Raw genomic sequence first — 23,616 nt, forward strand, 5'->3', positions numbered from 1 at the left:
ATGAGAAAAGGATATCCTTTGTCCCTTCTTTTATAGAGAAGCAGTCACATACGAATGCGGCCACACCATTTATTCTCTATAGGATTTATAAAGGTAGAGTGCTGTACTCGGCTGTTCCCATAGAATGTGGCAGAGTGAACAAACAGAGCGGCAGAGTGCACAGAGAAGTAGAGTGAACCAAGTGATAGCTGCATTATTCAGATTGAGAACATGGAACACCCGTTCTTTGGATAGGGTTGGGTCCCATTGATAGGACCTTCAGCGATTAGCCACACATTCCCTATCCTGTTGTAATTGTAGGACAACTCCATTAGGTTAGCCTATACTTGTTAAATTTAGAAAACAGACTTATTTTCAGAATACCTATGAGCAAATAGAAGATAGTTCCATGTTTGGGATTTCATTCCTTAGCTGGGGTGAAGAGTGGTTACAACAAGCACTTCTTTATTGAAGACCCAACACATTACTACATTATAAACATGTTTTAGTAAAAACTATGTAATGCTAATTGTTGAGTGCCTCACATAACCTGTGATCAGTTTAGTTTTAACCTTATTAAGAGGCTTTGATAAGAAGCAGTAATGGAAAACTTTACTGTTAAACCTTTCTCCCTGTGTATCATGACTGCATTTTTGTTCAACATGACTGGGCATCATGTTTCTACTGAATGGTGAAGTTCATGCCAATTTCCTTTTTTCAACCAGCAAAATCTTCATATTCTGTTATATAAATTCAGTTCTTGTCATAGCAACAGCGACAATGAATTACAATAACCTCTTCACAACATAACAAAAAACTAATGCGCTTACATGCAACAGTCACAAAATCAGTAGTTCGCAAGATAAAACAAGGCAAAAAGGCATCACAAAGCCTCAAAAAGGGTCATATTAGGTCATTACTGAAATAAAGGTTAGTACCCATATGCATGCAGAGGTGAATGGAAGGGACACAAATATTTTCATACAAAGTGACTCTGTTTTTCTTGCAGAGAAGGAAACACATTTACAAATTCTTCATATACAAACCTACATTACAAACAAACTGAAAAACTACAAAGTGACCTGTGGTAGAGTGCACAAATCCATACCTCCCTGTTATTATGTGATTACAATTAGCAATGAGAAGTAATTTGCCCTGTATGTGATTTTATGCAGCAAATTCCATTGCACAGTAATTATAACATAGTCCAATAACATGGCTGATGGGATTTATATAAAGAGTGCAAAATTGGAGCAGTTTCTCATAGCAACTAATCAGATTCCTGCTCTTATGTCTTGGATGCAAATTCAGAATTGCAAGTAACTGTGGGGATTGAAAGGGATTGGTTTTGTAGCACACACAGATATCTGCTGGATCCATTTGAATAAACAGGAAAGCCAGAGAAATGTATACTACAAATGTGCAGTGCTTTAGATCTCCCTTGGGGGTATGATCAAGTGTACTGGGTTTACTGTTGAAAATTTGTGCAAAATTTGATATGCATACATTTTCAAAAGGCAGAATCTAAAAAAAATAAAAAAAAAAATCAACAAGAAACCCCACTATATTCACCACCCTTGGCCCTTCCATTGCAATACTTCCTTGGTTTTTCCACCCTTGACCCTACTATTGCAATGCACCCTTGGTCTCCTACTTGTCTTTGTAGACGCATGGACAATACAGCCTGTGAATGGCTGTAGCAGTCAGACATCTACTTGGTACCACATGGCTAAATGGTAGAAAACAAAGACAGCAGGGATCATAGCAGCCGCGGCAAAGTCTACACCAATTGTATTTTGTTGCGGAGCTTGAATTAATCACTGAACTCATTTTTTGGTTTCTGAATTCTACATTAGATTCTCCATCCAAATGCCTTTGGAATATGATGGGCTTTTTGCATCCTCCTCATAAATAGCTCACCCCATTTTCACCAACAAAGCGTTCTTTTGGAAAGGGAAAACCTGCAAAAAGTTTTACCACTGAGTATCGAAAGGGGAAGGGACCAACTAAGCCTGCATTCCTTGTATCCAAGGGTCAACACAGCAGCAACTTGAAAGAAACTATTTTCCTGGTACACTGAATCAGAATTCTCTTGAAATGTGCTATTTGTCACTGGGAGATATGGAGATCTGCTGGGTCAACAGATACAAAAACAGTTTTGAGAAGAACATACACATTTGTATTAGTATAATCATTCACTCATAGCCACAAGCACACCCACTTATTCCTACTTGAATGTATTTACATAGGGGAAAACTAAAAGATACACTACTGAAAGAAAAGGCATGGAATTAAGGTGCATACATTTTACCGCTTCATTTCTCAGGCCCTGATGGGTAACAGGCATGAAATGCTAGATAGATAGAGGTTCAATGGCAGACTGACACATAGGAAAAAATCAGTGAATCATTGCAGGTTATGGAAGTGGTTCTAAAGCCTCAGAAGACTCTCCTAATGGAATGAGCTAAAAGGTACAAGGCTCTCTGGTTTGTTTTGGATTCTTGTGCCATAAAGTCATACCTGCTAGCATAATGTTCAATTCGTGAGTGAGTGTCATCGTGTGATAGCTGGGGAGATGAAGCAGGGCTGTGGAAACAAGAATGTAAACACAATTCAATCTTCACATTAAGAACGGTGCTCGAGGTTCATTGTGTCATGGACTACTTGCTCCTAGTAAACTCAAATAAGACAGAGCCTGATGTCATCCGTTATCAGTGTCAGAAGGCCTTTTATTGAGTACACATCTTTTAATCAGATCAATATTTATATATAACTATCCATAAAAAAAAATATACAAACAACTGCACAACTTGACCTAACAGTAATTTCCAATCTTTCACACACGTGTCCATACCACTGAAAATAGGTACACTACCATTATCCAGCAGACATCTTCACAAACTTCACTAAGAATATGCTCATATGTACAATCTACACTTTAGAAAAATAATTTATTTTACAAAATCTCTTTGGATATTTTTTAGTCACTGCATGTTCTTAAAACTTTGGTTTTGGTTATGTCATCTTTGTCTTTGCAATCCATGTGTATCTATTAGTATTGCCTTATGAGTGTCTATCTTTTACCATTTATGGTCTTGAATTAAAAGGTAGTAAATTTAGATAAGGTGGCCATTCATCTAGTATATTCATAGGGCAACTACTTGATAAGCTGGCATTCATACCTTCCAACTACCCAATACACACTCAGGTTGCCCAAGCATGAAAGCTTTCTTAACCCCTTAACGACAACAGATACGCCTTTTAACGGCAGCAGTTAAGGGTACTTATTCTTCAGCGTCACTTTTTAAGGGGAAATCAGGTTATAACACCTCCCAGCATCGGAAAACATGATTTGGGGCAGTTTTTACCACCCCCAGTGTTATGATCACCATTATTCACCGAATAACAGTGACTGCAAAAAAAAAAGTCCGGTTTCCCATCTAGCACATCAGAAGAGAAGAAATGGGTTCTCCCAAGCCCCCCAGTACCTCCTGCATCCCCGGTCCTTTCCCAGCCCTCGACATCTTCTTCCGGGAAAGAAAATGGCGAGCCCAGCAACAATAGGAGATTTTTCCTATTGGTTCATTTTGATCACTGTGAGACCCTACCATAGTGATCAAAATAACAAAATAGTAAATCAAACCCCCCTTTATCACACCCGTAGTTAGGTAAAAATAGTAAAGTAAAAAAAATGTATTTTTTCCACTTTTCCATTAGGGTTAGGGTTGGGGCTAGACTTGTGGTGTTGGGGCTAAGCTTGTGGTGTTGGGGTTAGGGTTGGGATTATGGTTAGGGTTGGGGCTGTGTTAGGGTTGGAGCTATATTTGGGAGGTTTACCACTGTTTAGGTACATCAGAGGGTCTCCAAATACAACAAGGCACCTGCCATGGATTCCAGCCAATTTTGTGTTCAAAAAGTCAAACGGTGCTCCCTCACTTCCGAGCCCTGCCATGCACCCAAACAGTGGCTTTCCCTACACATACAAAGTATCGGCATACTCTGGAGAAAATGGACCCCAAAATTTGTTGTACAATTTCTCCTGATACCTTGTAAAAATAAAAAAGTTTCGTTTCTAAGTTTATTTTTGGAGAAAAAAGTAAAAATGTTCATTTTTTCCTTTCACATTGTTTTTTTTCTCATGAAGCACCTGAAAGGTTAATAAACTTCTTGAATGTGGTTTTGCACACCTTGAGAGGTGCAGTTTTTAGAATGGTGTCACTTTTGGGTATTTTCTGTTATATTAACCCCCCCAAGCTCACTTCAAATTTGAGGTGGTCCAAAAAAAAAAAAATGTTTTGTAAATTTTGTTGGAAAAATTTGAAATTGCTGGTCAAATTTTAACCCTTATAACGTCCAAACAAAAAAAAAATATATGTTTCCAAAATTGTGCTGATGTAGGCGTGTGGGAAATGTTATTTATTAACTATTATGTGCGAAATGACTCTCGGATTTAAAGGCACAAAAATAAAAAGTTTGAAAATTTCAAAATTTTTGCCAAATTTCCATTTTCTTCATAAATAAACGCAAGTCATATCGAAGAAATTTTACCACTAATATGAAATGCAATATGTCACGAAAAAACAGTCTCAGAATCAGTGGGATCTGTTTTAGTGTTCCAGATTCCAGGGCTATAACCTCAAAGTGACAGTAGTCAGAAATGTAAAAATTGGCTTCGTCATTAAGTACAAAATTGGCTCGGTCATTAAGGTGTTAACAGGGGAAGGGGAAGACAAATTGGCAGTGTTTTATCTACTGAGAACATTTGAGAGAATCTAGACTTTGAACATCCTTTTGGCAACCTTAAGGTACCATCACACTAAACGATATCGCTAGCGATCCGTGACGTTGCAGCGTCCTGGCTAGCGATATCGTTGAGTTTGACACGCAGCAGCGATCAGGATCCTGCTGTGATATCGCTGGTCGTTGATTAAAGTTCAGAACTTTATTTGGTCGTCAGATCGCTGTGTATCGTTGTGTTTGACAGCAAAAGCAACGATACCAGCGATGTTATACAATGGTAACCAGGGTAAATATCGGGTTACTAAGTGCAGGGCCGCGCTTAGTAACCCGATGTTTACCCTGGTTACCAGTGTAAAATGTAAAAAAACAAACAGTACATACTCACCTTCACGTCCCCCGCCATCCGCTTCTTTCCTGCACTGACTGACTGCCGGCCGGAAAGTGAAAGTGAAAGCACAGCACAGCGGTGACGTCACCGCTCTGCTGTTAGGGCCGGCACTCAGTCAGTGCAGGAAGCGGACGCCGGGGGACGCGAAGGTGAGTATATACTGTTTGTTTTTTTACATTTTACGCTTGTAACCAGGGTAAACATCGGGTTACTAAGCGCAGCCCTGCGCTTAGCAACCCAATGTTTACCCTGGTTACCTAGGAACCTCGGCATCGTTGGTCGCTGGAGAGCTGTCTGTGTGACAGCTCTCCAGCGACCAAACAGCGACGCTGCAGCGATCGGCATCGTTGTCTGTATCGCTGCAGCGTCGCTTAGTGTGACGGTACCTTTAGTCCGAGACCAGACTAGTCCAGCATCACCCCTGCCCAGCTTTTCCCAGTGTCGCTGCAGGTGATTGACAGATCTTTCCCTTGCGCCTACATAGGGAAAGACATGCCAATTACCTCCAGCAGCGATCGGAAATGCCGGCCAGGGGCGGCCAGGACTAGTGTGGTCTCCGGCTAAGGTCCCCAACTAGATATTCAAAGTAGATTTTCTCTGAAATATTTTCACAGAAGGCAAACCATCAAGAGCATTTCATGGAATAATATACCTATTTGCAATCATGCAGCCAGGCATGATTGGGCAACATGAATCACCGGACAGCTACCCTTTAAGCAATATGAAATCAACATGCATTCCCAAGTCATGACACCCTCCGCATAATATCAGATCCCGGCTGATGTTCATCTAATGTTTAAGGTTACATTAGGATTTTTGACCCTAATCAAAGAAGCAGCTGTCCACAAAGTAATTAAATGCACATTGATTTGCCCCTTTCAGTCATTACTCAGTAGGGGTACGTCAGATTTGGACATTATAAATCTATCCTTGCGCATCTTTGACTCTAAGTTGCTGACTTAGCAGACAGTCTTTGCAAGAATTCTGGTGTAAAAGGGTTTGAAATGTTACAAATTTTTGCAGAACTTGTCCCAGTCAGCTCCGAGAACTTTTTGAAAGTGCATGAAGCTTAGCAGCACGAGTCATAGACGATCACAGCCAACAAATTCATACATTTGTAGACAAATATAAGACAGTCCCTGACTAGTGTATGGTAGCTAAAATATATGGCAAACTCACTAAGAGAAGCAAGCTTCTTAACCCCTTCACCCCCAAGGGTGGTTTGCACGTTAATGACCGGGCCAATTTTTACAATTCTGACCACTGTCCCTTTATGAGGTTATAACTCTGGAACGCTTCAACGGATCCTAGTGATTCTGACGTTGTTTTCTCATGACATATTGTACTTCATGATAGTGGTAAAATTTCTTTGAACCTGCGTTTATTTGTGAAAAAAATAGAAATTTTGAAAATTTTGCAATTTTCCAACTTTGAATTTTTATGCAATTAAATCACAGAGATATGTCACACAATATACTTAATAAGTAACATTTCCCACATGTCTACTTTACATCAGCACCATTTTGGAACCAACATTTTTTTTTGTTAGGGAGTTATAAGGGTTAAAAGTTGACCAGCAATTTCTCATTTTCACAACACCATTTCTTTTTAGGGACCACATCTCATTTGAAGTCATTTTGAGGGGTCTATATGATGGAAAATACCCAAGTGTGACACCATTCTAAAAACTGCACCCCTCAAGGTGCTCAAAACCACATTCAAAAAGTTTATTAACCCTTCAGGTGTTTCACAGGAATTTTTGGAATGTTTAAATAAAAATGAACATTTAACTTTTTTTCACACAAAATTTACTTCAGCTCCAATTTGTTTTATTTTACCAAGAGTAACAGGAGAAAATAGAACCCAAAAGATGTTGTACAATTTGTCCTGAGTATGCCGATACCCCATATGTGGGGGGGAACCACCGTTTGGGCGCATGGGAGGGCTCGGAAGGAAAGGAGCGCCATTTGGAATGCAGAATTAGATGGAATGGTCTGCAGGCGTCACATTGCGCTTGCACCTAAACAGTAGAAACCCCCCACAAGTGACACCATTTTGGAAAGTAGACCCCCTAAGGAACTCATCTAGATGTGTTGTGAGAACTTTGAACCCCCAAGTGTTTCACTACAGTTTATAACGCAGAGCCATGCAAATAAAAAATATTTTTTTTTTCCACAAAAATTATTTTTTAGCCCTTAGTTTTGTATTTTCCCAAGGGTAACAGGAGAAATTGGACCCCAAAAGTTGTTCTCCAATGTGTTCCGAGTACGCCGATACCCCATATGTTGGGGTAAACCCCTGTTTGGGCGCACGGGAGAGCTTGGAAGGGAAGGAGCACTGTTTTACTTTTTCAACGCAGAATTGGCTGGAATTGAAATCGGACGCCATGTCGCGTTTGGAGAGCCCCTGATGTGCCTAAACAGTGGAAACTCCCCAATTATAACTGAAACCCTAATCCCAATGGTAACCCTAACCACACCTCTAACCCAGACACACCCCTAACCCTAATCCCAACTCTATTCCCAACCGTAAATGTAATCCAAACCCTAACCCTAACTTTAGCCCCAACCCTAACCCTAACTTTAGCCCCAACCCTAAATGTAGCCTTAACCCTAGCCCCAACCCTAACCATAGCCCTAACCCTAGCCCTAGCCCTAGCCCTAACCCTAGCCCTAACCCTAGCCCTAACCCTAGCCCTAACCCTAGCCCTAACCCTCATGGGAAAATGGAAATAAATACATTTTTTAAATTTTTTTAATTTTTCACTAACTAAGCGGGTGATGAAGGGGGGTTTGATTTACTTTTATAGCGGGTTTTTTCAGCGGATTTTTATGATTGGCAGCCGTCACACACTGAAAGACGCTTTTTATTGCAAAAAATATTTTTTGCGTTACCACATTTTGAGAGCTATAATTTTTCCATATTTGAGTCCACAGAGTCATGTGAGGTCTTGTTTTTTGCGGGACGAGTTGACGTTTTTATTGGTAACATGTTCGGGCACGGGAGATTTTTTGATCGCTTTTTATTCCGATTTTTGTGAGGCAGAATGACCAAAAACCAGCTATTCATTAATTTCTTTTGGGGGAGGCGTTTATACCGTTCCGCGTTTGGTAAAATTGATAAGGCAGTTTTATTCTTCAGGTCAGTACGATTACAGCGATACCTCATATCATTTTTTTATGTTTTGGCGCTTTTATACGATAAAAGCTATTTTATAGAAGAAATAATTATTTTGGCATCGCTTTATTCTGAGGACTATAACTTTTTTATTTTTTCGCTGATGATGGTGTATGGCAGCACGTTTTTTGCGGGACAAGATGACGTTTTCAGCGGTACCATGGTTATTTATATCCGTCTTTTTGATCACGTGTTATTCCACTTTTTGTTTGGCGGTATGAGAATAAAGCGTTTTTTGCCTTTTTTTTTTTACGGTGTTCATTGAAGGGGTTAACTAGTGGGACAGCTTTATAGGTGGGGTCGTTACGGATGCGGCGATACTAAATATGTGTACTTTTATTGTTTGATTTTTTTTTAATTTAGATAAAGAAATGTATTTATGGGAATAATTATTATTTTTTTTATTTATTTAGGAATTTTTTTTTTATTTTTATTTTTTTTTTTTACACACGTGGACATTTTTTTTTTAACTTTTTTACTTTGTCCCAGGGGGGGACATCACAGATCGGTGATCTGACAGTTTGCATAGCACTCTGTCAGATCACCTATCTGACTTAGAGCAAAGCAGGCTTACCAGCGCCTGCACTGAGCAGGCACTCGGTAAGCCACCTCCCTCCCTGCAGGACCCGGATGCCGCGGCCATCTTGGATCCGGGACCTGCAGCGAGGAAGGAGGTAGGAGACCTTCGGAGCAACGCGATCACATCGCGTTGCTGTGGGGGTCTCAGGGAAGCACGCAGGGAGCCCCCTCCCTGCGCGATGCTTCCCTATACCGCCGGCACACCGCGATCATGTTTGATCGCGGTGTGCCGGGGGTTAATGTGCCGGGGGTGGTCCGTGACCGCTCCTGGCACAGTGCCGGATGTCAGCTGCGATAGTCAGCTGACACCCGGCCGCGCTCCCCCCGTGAGCGCGGTCGATCGTGCTGGACGTACTATTCTGTCCTTGGGAAGTAGGGCCCACCCCACATGGACGGAATAGTACCGTACGTCCAATGGCAGAAAGGGGTTAATAAATTTGGCATATATTACTCTACAGCACCATTCATCATGATTGACATGAAAATACACCAGTCTTGATATATCGGGGGTTTATGTTTTTAAAAATAAAATAAAAAACTTAAATTGTTGTACACCAAGGTTTATTTGTGGTGTAGTAATGATGTAACTCTATACTGTACCATTCTGACTACACCTTTTGACAACTTAGTTGAACAGAAACTGGAGGAATGGGCTATAAAATGCTAATATATGGAATTTTACAGAAAAGAAAACCCAAGACAAAGCCAAAAAAAACCAATAGAATGGCTTATGTAGTCTAATTAAAATATAGAAATTTAAATAACAGTACAACAATATAGAAAGGAAAAACTTCCAGTACATACAATATCAGTACCATTTCAGTTCTTATCTGTTTGTTCCAGCTTACACAGAAATTAATTGAATGTGGGAATGGGGGATTTGACATTTTAGTTGTCAACCATCTTATACAACAGGCTGTGAGATGAGCGTTATTTTGCATTACACGTACCCTAAAAATGGAGCCATTTCTCTTTATTAATCTCATTATGTTCCACAAGCTGATTAATCTCATTAATTCCCTGATACAAGGAGTGGCAAAGAATAATAGGACATTTGACTGTGTAGCCAGCTGTCCTTAGAGGCGCCTTTACTTTCAGAGATGGAGAACAGATAGTTAAGTAAGAGTAATTTGTTAAAATTTAACAAAGCAAGGAAAACCTCTGTAAAACACCTGATTGCTTCCATTTACAGTACTGCATATTTACTTAGTTAATTTATGGCATGTTGCCTGTTTACATAAAAATGTGAGAATTTATGCTAAGAAACAGAGCGGTAATATGCATGAGTTTATGCTAGAATGCAAATCTCTTCCGTTCAGTCTGCGTTCCATAATTATCACAGCAAATAGTTTGCAGTGGTTAGATAGCATTAGTTCTAAGCATGCAGCCAGCATATAAAATACAACATGCATTCTCATATTTCAGTGGAGGAATTTATGTACCCTATAGCATGGCAGATCTTTCCCTGCTCTCCTGTTACACGCTGGGGCATAACAAATACAGGTCACATAGACATTAGTTTAATTTGCATTGCCCGTGTTTCTGAGAGCCCTTTCAATTTGCATTCTTTACACCCTTTACCAAGGAGATCTATTTCTCTGACAAAACCTATTAAGCCTGCAGTAGTCTAATAATTCCTTGTGCAAGCTCATGAAACTTTGTGCAGTTTTATACATGGGTGCTTGAGCCACGAGCTGAAAGGCAATTCATTCTCTTGATGATCCTCAATATGTACAATGATAGGTTCAATGAATACAGTGGAATCACAGGGTTGGGTGTTCAAGAAAAAATGCTGAATATGCCAGCATTTCGTTTTCATTGACATTGGCACCTACAGCTTGACATTTTCCAGTTTTACTTCAAAACACCTTGTATACCATATGCTGTCAAACAAATCAACGCTACAAAGTTAATCTTAGAAGTTATTCTGACCTCAATGGATCAGAAGAACAACCTATCAAACCATGCTGATGCCTCTCTTTATAGACCAGGGCTTAAAAGGGGTTTTCACGTTTTTCAACATTGGACAGAAGGAAGAGATTGTTATAAAATATCAAAAGAAGTGCTTGAGCCCCTTGGACAGGAAGTGATGATGTTCCATCCACAGAGTCACCTGACCACTGAGGTCACTGATTACTGCAGGGACACGTGACTTGCACCGGTCCTAGTTGTGAGCCATACAGCATCAGCGGTTAATACTTCTTTCATTTCTTTATTTTATAATGATCCCTTCTGTTTGGTACATTTCTAAAAAGTCTTAGAAATTCATTTGATGTTCATACATAACATAACTAAACAACTAGCAAAATGGTGTTGAAGTAACAGGTATTAAGGCCTCCTCATTTATTCAAGACAATTGCCATCAATGGGAAGATTCTGCCCCTCAATTCAAAGTCTGTTAACAATCTTCAGCTACATTACCTAGCAAGGTTATGGAAGGCTCTGGAGTTCCGAGACCCTAGTTATTAGTATCTCGATGGATGCCAGTTTCTGTAAATCATTACAGAGGCAAACATGCTGAAATTGTTTGATACATTCAATGGAATCCCAAAATCTCAAAATCCCTCTTCTACAAAGGTAACGGTCATCTATAATCCGTTATAAAAACTACTAGAGTTAGGTCCAGAAATATTTGGACAGTGACCATATTTCGTGATTTGGCTTCTACATGCCACTATTTTGGATTTAAAATGAAACAACTGAGATGCAATTGAAGTGTAGACATCCAGGTTTTATTAAAGAGGTTGAACAAAAATATATTGTGAAACATTTAGGAATTTCAATGATTTTTCTACAAAGCTTCCTCATTTCAGAGGCTCAAAACTAACTGGACAAATTACCGTATATACTCGAGTATAAGCCGACCCCCTAATTTTGCAACAAAAAACTGGGAAAACTTATTGACTCAAGTATAAGCCTAGGGTGGAAAATGCAGCAGCTACCGGTAAATGTCAAAAATAAAAATAGATACCAATAAAAGTAAAATTAATTGAGACATCAGTAGGTTAAGTCTCTTTGAATATCCATATTGAATCAGGAGCCCCATATAATGCTCCATACAAAATAGGCCCCATATAATGCTCCATGCAGTTCTTTATGGCCCCATGTAATGCTCCATATAATGCTCCATGCAGTTCATTATGGCCCCATAGATGCCCCATATAATGCTCCATGCAGTTCTTTATGGCCCCATAGATGCCCCATATAATGCTCCATGCAGTTATGTCCCCATAGATGCTCCATATAACGCTCCATGCAGTTATGACCCCAAAAATGCTCCATATAATGCTCCATGCAGTTCTTTATGGCCTCATAGATGCCCCATATAATGCTCCATGCACTTATGGCCCCATAGATGCCCCATGCAGTTCTTTATGGCCCCATAGATGCTCCATATAATGCTCCATGCAGTTATGGCCCCATAGATGCCCCATATAATGCTCCATGCAGTTCTTTATGGCCCCATAGATGCCCCATATAATGCTCCATGCAGTTATGGCCCCATAGATGCTCCATATAATGCTCCATGCAGTTCTTTATGGCCCCATAGATGCTCCATGCAGTTCTTTATGGCCCCATGTAATGCTCCATATAATGCTCCATGCAGTTCTTTATGGCCCCATAGATGCCCCATATAATGCTCCATGCAGTTATGGCCCCATAGATGCCCCATAGATGCCCCATATAATGCTTTATGCAGTTCTTTATGGCCCCATAGATGCCCCATATAATGCTCCACGCAGTTATAGCCCCATAGATGCCCCATATAATGCTTTATGCAGTTCTTTATGGCCCCATAGATGCTCCATATAATGCTCCATGCAGTTATGGCCCCATAGATGTTCCATATAATGCTCCATGCAGTTCTTTATGGCCCTATAGATGCCCCATATAATGCTCCATGCAGTTATGGCCCCATAAATGCCCCATATCATGCTCCATGCAGTTCTTTATGGCCCCATAGATGCTCCATATAGCATTGTGCCACATGTAATGCTGCTGCTGCACTAAAAAAAAAAAAAAAAAAAAAGACATACTCTCCTCTCGCCGCGCCCGCTGCTCCTCAGCGTCCCGTCTCTCTGCACTGACTGTTCAGACAGAGGGCAGCGTGCACACTAATACGTCATCGTGCCCTCTGACCTGAACAGTCACTGCAGAGGACGCAGAAGACGGAGCGCCGGTGGAACGCGGAAAGGTGAATATGACATACTCACCTGCTCCCGGCGCGGTCCCTGCATGTCCCACATCTCCGGGAGCGGCAGCTTCTTCCTGTAGTGAGCGGTCACGTGGCACCACTCATTACAGTAATGAATATGCGGCTCCACCCATATGGGAGTGGAGTTCATATTCATAACTTTAAAGAGCGGTACCAGTGACCGCTGAACAGGGGAAGAAGCCGCTGCGCCCGAAGACCTTGGGACATGTGGGGACCGCGCCAGGAGCGCTGGGAGCAGATGAGTATTTGACAGGCGTCGATCCCCCTCACCCGCCGACCCCCCCGCCTTCCATGACTCGAGTATAAGCCGAGAGGGGCACTTTCAGCCCATTGTTTGGGGCTGAAAATCTCGACTTATACTCGAGTATATACGGTAACTTTACTATAAAAAAACTGTTTATTTTTAATACTTTGTAGAGAATCCTTTACAGGCAATGACTGCCTGAAGTCTGGAAGCCATGGACATCACCAAACGCTAGGTGTACTCCTTTGTGATGATTTGTCAGGCCTTTACTGCAGCTGACTTCAGTTGTTGCTTGTTTGTGGGTCTTTCACCCTTAAAGGTGATAAGCAGTTCACTGTCTGCCCACTTATCTAGCGGAGGTGGGGTTACCATTCTCAGCTCTGCTGCACTGCTAAATCTAAAAATTCTGTCAGAATGGCTGCACCCAGTATCTAAATGATACATCTTTTTGTCTACATCATGCTGCTCTCAGATGAGATAGCGATAACCTACTGACAGATTCCCTTTAACCTTTGTCTTAAGCATGTGACACATGCTTGATGCAGTTGACATGTAGTGACTGACTCGGACATTGCAGAATATTCCACTCTTTTGCCTTAAAAAAAAAACCTCCTGGGTTGATTTTGCAGTGCGTTTTGGGTCATTGTCCATGTGTACCATGAAGCATTGCCCAAACAATCCTGCGCCATTTATTTGAGCAGAAAGTTTTGCCCTGTACACTTCCGAAATATCAGCTGCTTCTGTATGCAGTCACATCAATAAACACTATGAACCCAGTACCATTGGATGGCATGCATGCCAATGCCATCACACTGCCTCCACCATGTTTTACAGAGGATATGGTGTGTTTTGAAACATCAGCAATTCCAAGCCTTCTCCAAACTTTCTTATTCCCATCATTCCAAATTATGCATTTCCAGAACTGGGCTGGCTTCTGTAGAGGTTTAGTGGCAAAGTCTAATCTTGCATTTCCATTTCTAAGGCTGATTAAAGTTTTGCACCTTGTGATGAACCCCCTGAATTTGCTCTTATAAAGTCTTTTCTTTATGGTAGACTTAGATACTGAAAATAGCTACTCCCTAGAACATTTTTTGCACTTGGGTGGACATTGTGATGTTTTTTTTTCACCATGGAAAGCATTCCACGATCATCCACCTCTGTTGTCTTCTGTGGTTGTCCAGGGGCTGTTTGAGTTCCCAAGCTCACCAGTGTGCTCCCCTTTTTTTGCAAATTGTACCAAACTGCCGATTTGGCCACTCCTAACATTTCTATTTTTCGCTGATGGATTTCTTTTTTCAGCCTAATGATTGTCTGTTTCTCTTCCACTGAGAGCTCCTTTGCCCACATGTTGTGGGTTCACAGCAACAGCTTGCAAATGCAACATCTGTAATCAGCTCCAAACCTTTACCCGCTTAATTGAGGAAGGATTAAAGAGGTAACAACTCATTAAAGTACTTTGAGATGATTGTCTAATTACATTTGGTCCCTTATTTGTACTTATTAAAGGGCTGTAATTCCTAAACCTTTGCTCCAAGGATATCCTTAAATTAAAGCCGAGAGTCTGCACTATAAGCCCATATTGATTATATAACTATCTTTAATATGTTTTGGTAAAGCGCTAAAATGGCAAAACTTGTGTCACTGTCCAAATATTTATGACCCAACTGTATATGCCAGTATTTGAGTAACCTATTAAAATATTACAAATTGCATTTTCCAACTTGCACTTCAGATTTACATCAATTGTAAACATACCTTTTATTTATTTTTTTTCAAACACGAGCAATTTTTCTGAATTTAAAGAGGACCCGTCACCAGGTGCCAGTTCTTACTTTATTCTTCATGTTCCCCTAAGTATTCTGGTTTTATTTATTTTAATCCACCATACGTTTGCAGAGAAATGCGTCTTTTTACTTGGTGCTAAGGGATCATGGTGCACAGGATTCCCTGGGCGCATGTTCTTAGGCAACTCTGTATTATTACTTTGTGAGCCACCCCCACCATGATAGGGACCATAAAAATTAGCAAATTTAAAGGCCCATGTCTCTATAAATGTATGGCGGATTTAAGAGGAAAAAAAAAAAAAGAATATTCATGAGAACAGCAGGAATTAAATAAGACCAAAAACTGCCGAATTTTGACCTTGTGATAGGTTCTCTTTAAGCCAAAGCCTGAAGTTCTCTTAAAAGGAGTGGAAAATCCAGCACTTGCATTGCTATCAAAATCTGCATTAAACAATTGCATTAAAGCATGAGTGTTGTTACTTATCTCGATACCAAAGCTACCTGTGTATCTTTGTCTCGCTTAAGGGTACTGTCTCACAGTGGCACTTTTGTCGCTACGACGGTACGATCCGTGACGTTCCAGCGATATCCATACGATATCGGTGTGTCTGACACGCAGCAGCGATCAGGGACCCTGCTGAGAATCGTACGTCGTAGCAGATCGTTTGGAACTTTCTTTCGTCGCTGGATCTCCCGCTGTCATCGTTGGATCGGTGTGTGTGACACCGATCCAACGATGCGTTCGCTTGTAACCAGGGTAAACATCGGGTTACTAAGCGCAGGGCCGCGCTTAGTAACCCGATGTTAACCCTGGTTACCATCGTAAAAGTAAAAAAAAAAAAAAACAGTACATACTCACATTCCGGTGTCCGTCAGGTCCCTTGCAGTCTGCTTCCCGCTCTGACTGACTGCCGGCCGGAAAGTAAGCAGAGCACAGCGGTGACGTCACCGCTGTGATCTGCTTTCACTTTACGGCGGCACTCAGCGGGAAGCAGACTGCAAGGGACCTGACGGACACCGGAATGTGAGTATGTACGTTTTTGTTTTTTTTACTTTTACGATGGTAACCAGGGTAAACATCGGGTTACTAAGCGCGGCCCGGCGCTTAGTAACCCGATGTTTACCCTGGTTACCCGGGCCCTCGGCATCGTTGGTCGCTGGAGAGCTGTCTGTGTGACAGCTCCCCAGCGACCACACAACGACTTTCCAACGATCACGGCCAGATCGTATCGCTGGTCGTGACCGTTGGAAAGTTGCAGAGTGTGACAGTACCCTAACTGTAGGAATGGTTTACTTATGGACTAAACAGTTACAGGAATCAAAAGAAGGCTCAGCTTATAGTGTGGTTACCCCATACTGACTAATTTGATGGTAAACTGGTGAGAGTCTATGTTCACTTCTTAATCTCCTATCAATTTTTTATCCAACTATCTAGTACTTTTTATTTCTTATTGCATCTCATCACAAACGTAGAGGTTCAAAAGAAAATGAAAATGAATTCATGGATAAAAGAAAAGTGATGTAATTAGCACACATGGAGGCAACAGCAACAGCAGTAGCACAAACAAAAAAAAATACTCACGCAGAATCTACTGGCCAGAAGTTGATCAGTGTAACAGGACTGAAAGACAAAAATGAGGAGGTGAAGAGAAAGAGCAGAAAAACAGAAAAATGGAATGAGGTTTATGACATCAACACGAATGACAATTAAAGCAGCCAATGCAAAAAATTTTGCATACATACATATCGAAAATTTTGAAATACAAGCTGAACCTGTACATGAAAAATCAAATACCTGGAAAGCAAAAATGGATCTTTGCACTGAATTTTGTAATGAGTAAGGAGAATGCCATTTTCTGTTAAACATTTATTCATGGTAAACATTGTAGAATGTGTATATGTAATAGGTTTTTTGCTTCGCTATTGTTTTACTGTGTATGAGGACATTGGGAATCCATGCAAGCAACAGGACAGATGGCATTATTGAGAGATCACCCTCCTCCTGGAACTCTGCGATCAACAGGAGGTTTTCTAAACTATTCATGTTAAATGTTATCTTCTTGGCAGATGGGGCAGCAAACAGTTTCACATTTGCACCTGCTTTGTGTCTGATATCGCCATGATTAAATACTCTTTAGATTAGAAACGGTTTAGCATGGTGTACATTAAGCCAATATTGAAGGAGACCATGGAAATAAGATCTAATCACATTACACATGAATGCTTTATCAACATCATACCTGCTACTTGTTATAGTAGCGAGCAATAGGGCTCTTAGTTATTTTGATACTTATTAAAGAATTAACACTTGGCAATTATACAAGATAACAGGAAGAGGAATTCGAAGTAATGCCGAGCATGAGAATGAAAGGCACAATTCACATTTTCTAACTGTAGAATAGTATGGAACTCCTCCATATTATTATGCACTCTTTAATCATCTAATGTATGCATTTACCTATTCATAGCAAAGCATAAGTGACATTCTTAGCAAATGTAATTCTTCATTTTTGGGGCTCCAATGTCTACAAAAGTGGCTTGAGACTAAAATTTAAAGGCAATGTCTCATGAAAAGAATTCCTTACCAGATACCTTTTTAGTGCATATGGAAGTCATATTAGGGGACCTCAATCTTTGAGCCAAAAAGCTGCATGGATAATATAGGATATTAGTAATACCCTAGGGAACAAGTTATGCTATGCTTCCACAGTCAGGAATTGCAGTGCTCTGGACGCAGCGGATACCCAAAGCTCAGTCCCCTGTTGTACACGCAGTGATTCCGGATGTGTTAAACGAACACATCCGGAATCACCGCATCACATTCATAGACTGTGTTATTTATCTTGTGGAGACTGAGCATCTCCGCAAGATAGACATGCTGCGGTCTAGAAAGATGCACCGCATGTGCGTACACGCAGGGCCGCCGGATGTGGCTGTGTGCACATAGTGGAGACGGGATTTCATAAAATCCCCTCCACTATGCTGTGATATCTGGACGCTGCAGATTGGACGCTGCGGATGTACGCAGCGTCCAATCCGAAGCAAATCCTGATGTATTACGCCACGTGAAAACATACCCTTACTAATATGGAGCATATCTTTATTTTCACCCTATTTTTGCCATTAAATACACCAAAATCTTAATGGGCGGTCTTGGATGCCAGGTGTGTAATTAAATGGGTAGCATGTGTCATGTACCCCAACATGCTGCATGCCTTTTAAGGAGTACTGTGCAGATACTGGTTAACACCATACTAAAAAAAAATGGTAGAAAATTATGGCTCAACGGTCTTCAACAGAAGCACCCAACCCTCAGCACTATTATTCTTGTGTTGGCTAGTATTTAATATCGTGAGGTATGCATGTGAAATACAAATGTTGGTTTAAGTCACATCAGCTTGTGTTTCCTAGAACAAAAAAACAAAACAAAATGGCATGTCTTAAATAAAAAAAAAAAAAAAAAAACACGAGAGGAAGATGAGAGGCATTTCGTATGCAAGCCAAGTGGCAAGTACTCACGTTTCCATGTTGTCTCCCTCTAGGACAGTTTGAACGGGAAGATAACCCATTCTTGGGTGTTTTGCAAAATATCTTTTTGTCCTGAATTTATTCTTCAAAACCTTTGCAAAGTCGCGTACATCTTCTCCAGATGTAGTCTGAAAGCAAACAAATCTCTTTGTGGATGTGGCTCCTGATAGCATGAATTAAACAGTACACAGGAAAACTGTGGCGATGCTTTGAAAAGCACACAGCAGTGGAGTAGCAACCGTGTCAAAAAAAGAAAACAAATCCTGCAATGGATTTATAATTCTGCTTGGCATTCTCCGTGATAAAGTAGGCATTCAGGTATTAAATGTTTTACAGGAAGCGCTTGGCACCTACCTTTATTTAGTGGCTTATGACAATGGGACTTAGCATTTCTTAGTCCCTCTTATTGTACTTTAAAAGTTCAAAGCTAAATTCAGTCATGGATTGCAGTTTACTGAAGCCAAAAAACACCGAGCAAAATAAAGAACCTGGCGTCAACATCCATTTTTAGTCATTCAACCTGAAACTAGCTAAGAGTGGAGCATTCATGATAATAGCGCTAGAGATCTTTTCTTTTAACAGGCTTTCAGTAAAATCGTGAACCACATCATTTAATTTGCTGGGCAGTTCAATCCTTTTCTTAAAAGAGGCCTGCTTCGCAACGTCAAGATTTACTTATTTTAGCCAAAACACATATTTGACAACTCTCCTGAAACGTCTGGAAGGCTTCTACAAAGTAAAAATCTCCCAAGTGCCATCAAAAGCAAGTTTCGGTAGTGCCCAAATGTAAAATCTGTGGGTTTGGGTTATGTGTGAAGAATATGTAGGCAAGGCATGGAAAAAGACAGAAATTAGCGCAGTCACATGGAAAATTTTCCATGGTGTGATCTAGTTCCACCTGGAGGCAAAGCATGCTACAACATTTACGATGCATTCAGACAACCAAATAAATTGGACTGAGATCAGACAGCAATGCACTAGGAGGCAGGCGCAACTCCCAACCAGAGCGTGACAGCATCATATATTTCTATGAAGCAGTCACGCTTGGGTTGGAAGAGCTGCTGGCCACACTGTGCATTGTGGTCAGATGTTTACGGATGTCTGATTGGACCCTTACTGAGAGAATTCCTACTGTATGTGCTGCTGTGTAGCCCAGTATTGATGAGAATTTAATCCACATTTAGGTTTGATGAAGAGTCACAATACACATCAGAAGACTTTCAGCCGATCTGGTAATAGCGGTCTTGTCTACTGTAAATTAGTTGGAATCATGTAATCAATTTGCTTATGCTGTCTATCAACAGGGCTGAACTACAGCTACGCACTCATCCCTCCTAAATGGATGAATGGGAACTAATCATAAGGATTAATGGAAAAGGTGCTATTAAGTAAAGTGAGTGGGTATATATTTATAGGGAAAAAAACAAGATCATAGACGTACAGGAGTGCAATATTCCACCATTGGATAGTGCATTTTGTGTCCTTTTGCAACTCGGCCAGAAAAGAAGCAGCTTTGGCAGATGTCATAGTTAAAGTGCTTTAAACTTCTGTACCTAAAAGATAAAAAAAAATAAAAAATTAAAAAATAAATTAAAATATATGTTCAGAATAAAATAAATACTATTACATTCAAAGTAGAATTTTTTCAAGTTTCTGAGGAAACATAATACAAGTCTCAACATTTAATTTGCATTGTCTCCAGTATCGAGCACATTTGGGACATTGTTGGTCGGAAATTAAAAAAGGGAGCTGACAGGCAGGGGATCTTGGTAATTTGGTGCCCAAGTGCATTCAGAGTGGCAGAAGATTCGTTGGACAATCTTACAATAGCCTCATTATAGCAGCAAAGGTATGTATGCAAGTCTGTTAAATTCTGCGCTCATACTCAAAACTGAATAAATCGAGATGTTGTGTTTCCACTTTTTTTTATCATTTGCATATAATTAACATATCTATTGATCCTGTCATTTCCATAATTTTTACAACTATTCCTTCTTGGTGTTGCCATTTCAATGTTGAGGTGTGTATTAGGGCTGTTACATTGGATGTTGGAAAGTCCACAGATAACAAAAAATAAGCCCTCTGCTTTCAGATTTCTGCACATTATCTTCTTATGGTTTAAAAGGATTTATGTTGCCTACTCATGAGTGTGCCAGCATGGTTGGCCAACTGATGGACTCTACTTTCACTACATTGAAACAATACTATTTATCAAATACATATTTAATAGCGGTTGTACAAGATTGTTTTGCTTTTTTTTAACTAAGCAAATCCTTTTCTTTTTTCTTTTTTTTAAATTCTGGATAAACCCTTTAGATGGGACCATGCACAATATAAAAAAATAGTATCCCTGGCCCGAGCAGGGGCAAACTGTACACTTTATGCCGAGCTATAAAAAATGTACTTTAGAAATTAGTATTATGGAGCTGGGAGATCACCGACAACATAATACGTCTTGGGAAGTGATTAACTCTAGGAAAATAACAAAATGACACAGTAAACAGCTTGTCCAATTTTTCCTCCTGACACCAGAAACCATGCAATGATGTGGCAGGCCAGGGTATTAGATGGTTAGCACGAGCCACTGGCACATATCAAATTTATATATCAATGAATTTAAACAGAAATTCAATATTTTAATATAATTCAATATAATTAATAAGGGATCATAATGATTAATACTTAAGCATTGAAGAGGGATACTCAGAAAAGAAAGAGCTCAAAATAATCTGTATTGGTAATAAACCCCCCCCCCCAAAAAAAAAACAAAACAGGATGAGGGGGTACCATGACTGAAGTATTACACAGTGACACCTATAAGGAATGCACCCACCATATAAATTATAGGAATGACCGGTAACTGATGTGGTTAAATATTGAGAAACTCTATAAAGCTAGCTACATACAGTACATACATATGGCTAGAATCACACAACCGTCACTACATATTCTGGATACGAGCCCAGCAGAGTCGGCCTCTTTTCCTCTCCTTTTTCCCTTCAGTATACTTTTCTACAAATGCACTTTGGACCTAGGAGCCAGTCAGACGTGCCGTGTGGTTTAGATGTGAATGAGTACTTTATCGACTGTACAAAACTAGGCGTCTGAATGACAAAGCTTTGTTGGGTGGAATGAGCGCCCCTACACAATGGCGCACACATCGGGATGTCAATCATGGCTAGTATAAACAATTGTCCCCAAAGATCAACTCTACATGCTAAAATCATTGTACATCACCCGGTAATGTTCATTACCTGTTGCTGAAAAGCCCTGTCCTGCTGTTCTATTTTATGGTGCATTTCATACTTGTCTGCGGAGAACAATTCTATTTCGGATTTTAGCACAGTCGAGGTGCTTACTGGATTTTTGCGCGATGCTCTGGGAGTGAATAAAAAGCTGCCATTTTCTCTCAGAGGTAGTAATGATTTCACAGTCTATTGGGTAAATGCATTTTGTATGAATTCTACAGAGAAGTTTACAAACCATAGAACATGGAGCGTTTGCAAGGTAGCTTTGAGATGTTTTTTTTCTCCTTTAGGTTTTCTTTCAGAAATACATGGAGGTGGATTATCCATGGTAGTGGATATGAAGGAAGAGAAAATAAAGTGGATGCATAATTGATGAAGTTGGACTGCTCTGGGCAGCAGTATGAAGTGATTTTTTACTGATGACCGTACATATATATCATATAAACAAGATTGTGTCAATAATGTTTCTTGTAAAGCACATGCATTTTTTATCTATAACAAGATAACAAGCGAGCGTGTTATTCAACCAGGCCAGGCGGAGGGCATTACTGGACGTTCTGGAAATCATCTTCCTCCTCTTCCATTTCAGCAGATAGAGTACAAAGTATCCATCACAACTCACCGACAAGGGCAGCAAATACAGGCACTGGATCCCAAATATACACACATGAAAAAAATGTGCTAAAGGCACACAAAGTCTCTGGTTTCAAATTGCTTGTCTGAACAGTGAGCTTTGCAGTTTTTACCGATTGGGGTGGGATATGCTGGGGTAAGAAATCGACCATTTATGAATATAACCTTAGAAGGGGTTTTCCCACAAAGTCCATCTTAATCAATAGATCTTGGAATAATAATTATTTCCACAATTGGAAGCGTTTAAAAAAAGAAAATGTTCCTGTGCTGAGAATCTTATAAATGTTGTGTACTGTTTAATGGCTGTGTCTGACTGTACATGAACATGGTCTGATCATACCACAGCTCCTCGGCAGGGGAGGAAGGAAGAGACAGACAAGACAGCATAGGGTGACAGCTGATTCTTTCTGTGAGGTAAAACTTGTTTAAAACCAGGCAGTGAAATGTTTTACCTCACAGAAAGAAACTACTGCATTCACATGATGTAATGTCTGTATACTCTTTTGCGTTCTCCCTTTGAGAACACATCCAATTGTAGAAACTTGCTTTCATTCCAATATCCATTGATTAAAATGAACCTTGTGGTACAACCCTTTAAAGAGGTAAAACCATCACAGGAAATCAAGTTTATATGAGTCGGTGGATAGGATTACGAAAACATTTTTATTTTTTATAATCGCAAAATTTCAATTTCATTTGCATGTAGATGGTTTTTGTGTGTTTTATTTGCAAATTTTCCTCACAGAACTGCATTAGCAGTCGAAAAACCACAGGTAAAAATTACATATGTATTTGTAGGCCATTTCTGCTGTAGAAACACCCTAAAAATGCATGTAAGCCGCACATGACTGCATCGAGTTTTGTCAAGGAAATATAAAATACAAAGGAGCTTTATTTAAATCATAACGTATGAAAGAAAAATAAAAACTTCAGCGTAAAAAATATAATAAGAATACACACAACCCCCCTCCCCTACAAGTAGCCTAATGTAACTAAGGTGCAGAAGTGCTGCATCATCAAAAACAAAGCAAATACTCGTGAAAACGCAGCCAAAGAGTAGGTATACTTTTTTTTTTCCTTTATTTAGTAGTCAGACAATA

The 23,616-nt window shown here is 40.1% G+C and overlaps 1 protein-coding gene across 9 annotated transcripts in view; it reads right to left on the bottom strand.

Annotated features, from left to right (window-relative positions):
• DMD (dystrophin) overlaps positions 1-23,616 on the bottom strand; it is a 3,762,639-nt gene that overhangs the window by 54,894 nt on the left and 3,684,129 nt on the right. For all 9 annotated transcript variants that reach the window (XM_077296691.1, XM_077296689.1, XM_077296692.1 and 6 more), the window contains 4 exons: positions 20,077-20,188; positions 18,627-18,763; positions 16,690-16,728; positions 2,500-2,565 (listed from right to left, as the gene is read on the bottom strand). In XM_077296691.1, the coding sequence (XP_077152806.1) occupies positions 2,500-2,565; positions 16,690-16,728; positions 18,627-18,763; positions 20,077-20,188 (354 nt within the window). The remainder of the gene's footprint in view (positions 1-2,499; positions 2,566-16,689; positions 16,729-18,626; positions 18,764-20,076; positions 20,189-23,616) is intronic.

Source organism: Ranitomeya variabilis, chromosome 3, assembly GCF_051348905.1.
Source record: "Ranitomeya variabilis isolate aRanVar5 chromosome 3, aRanVar5.hap1, whole genome shotgun sequence".
Lineage (NCBI taxonomy): Eukaryota > Metazoa > Chordata > Amphibia > Anura > Dendrobatidae > Ranitomeya > Ranitomeya variabilis.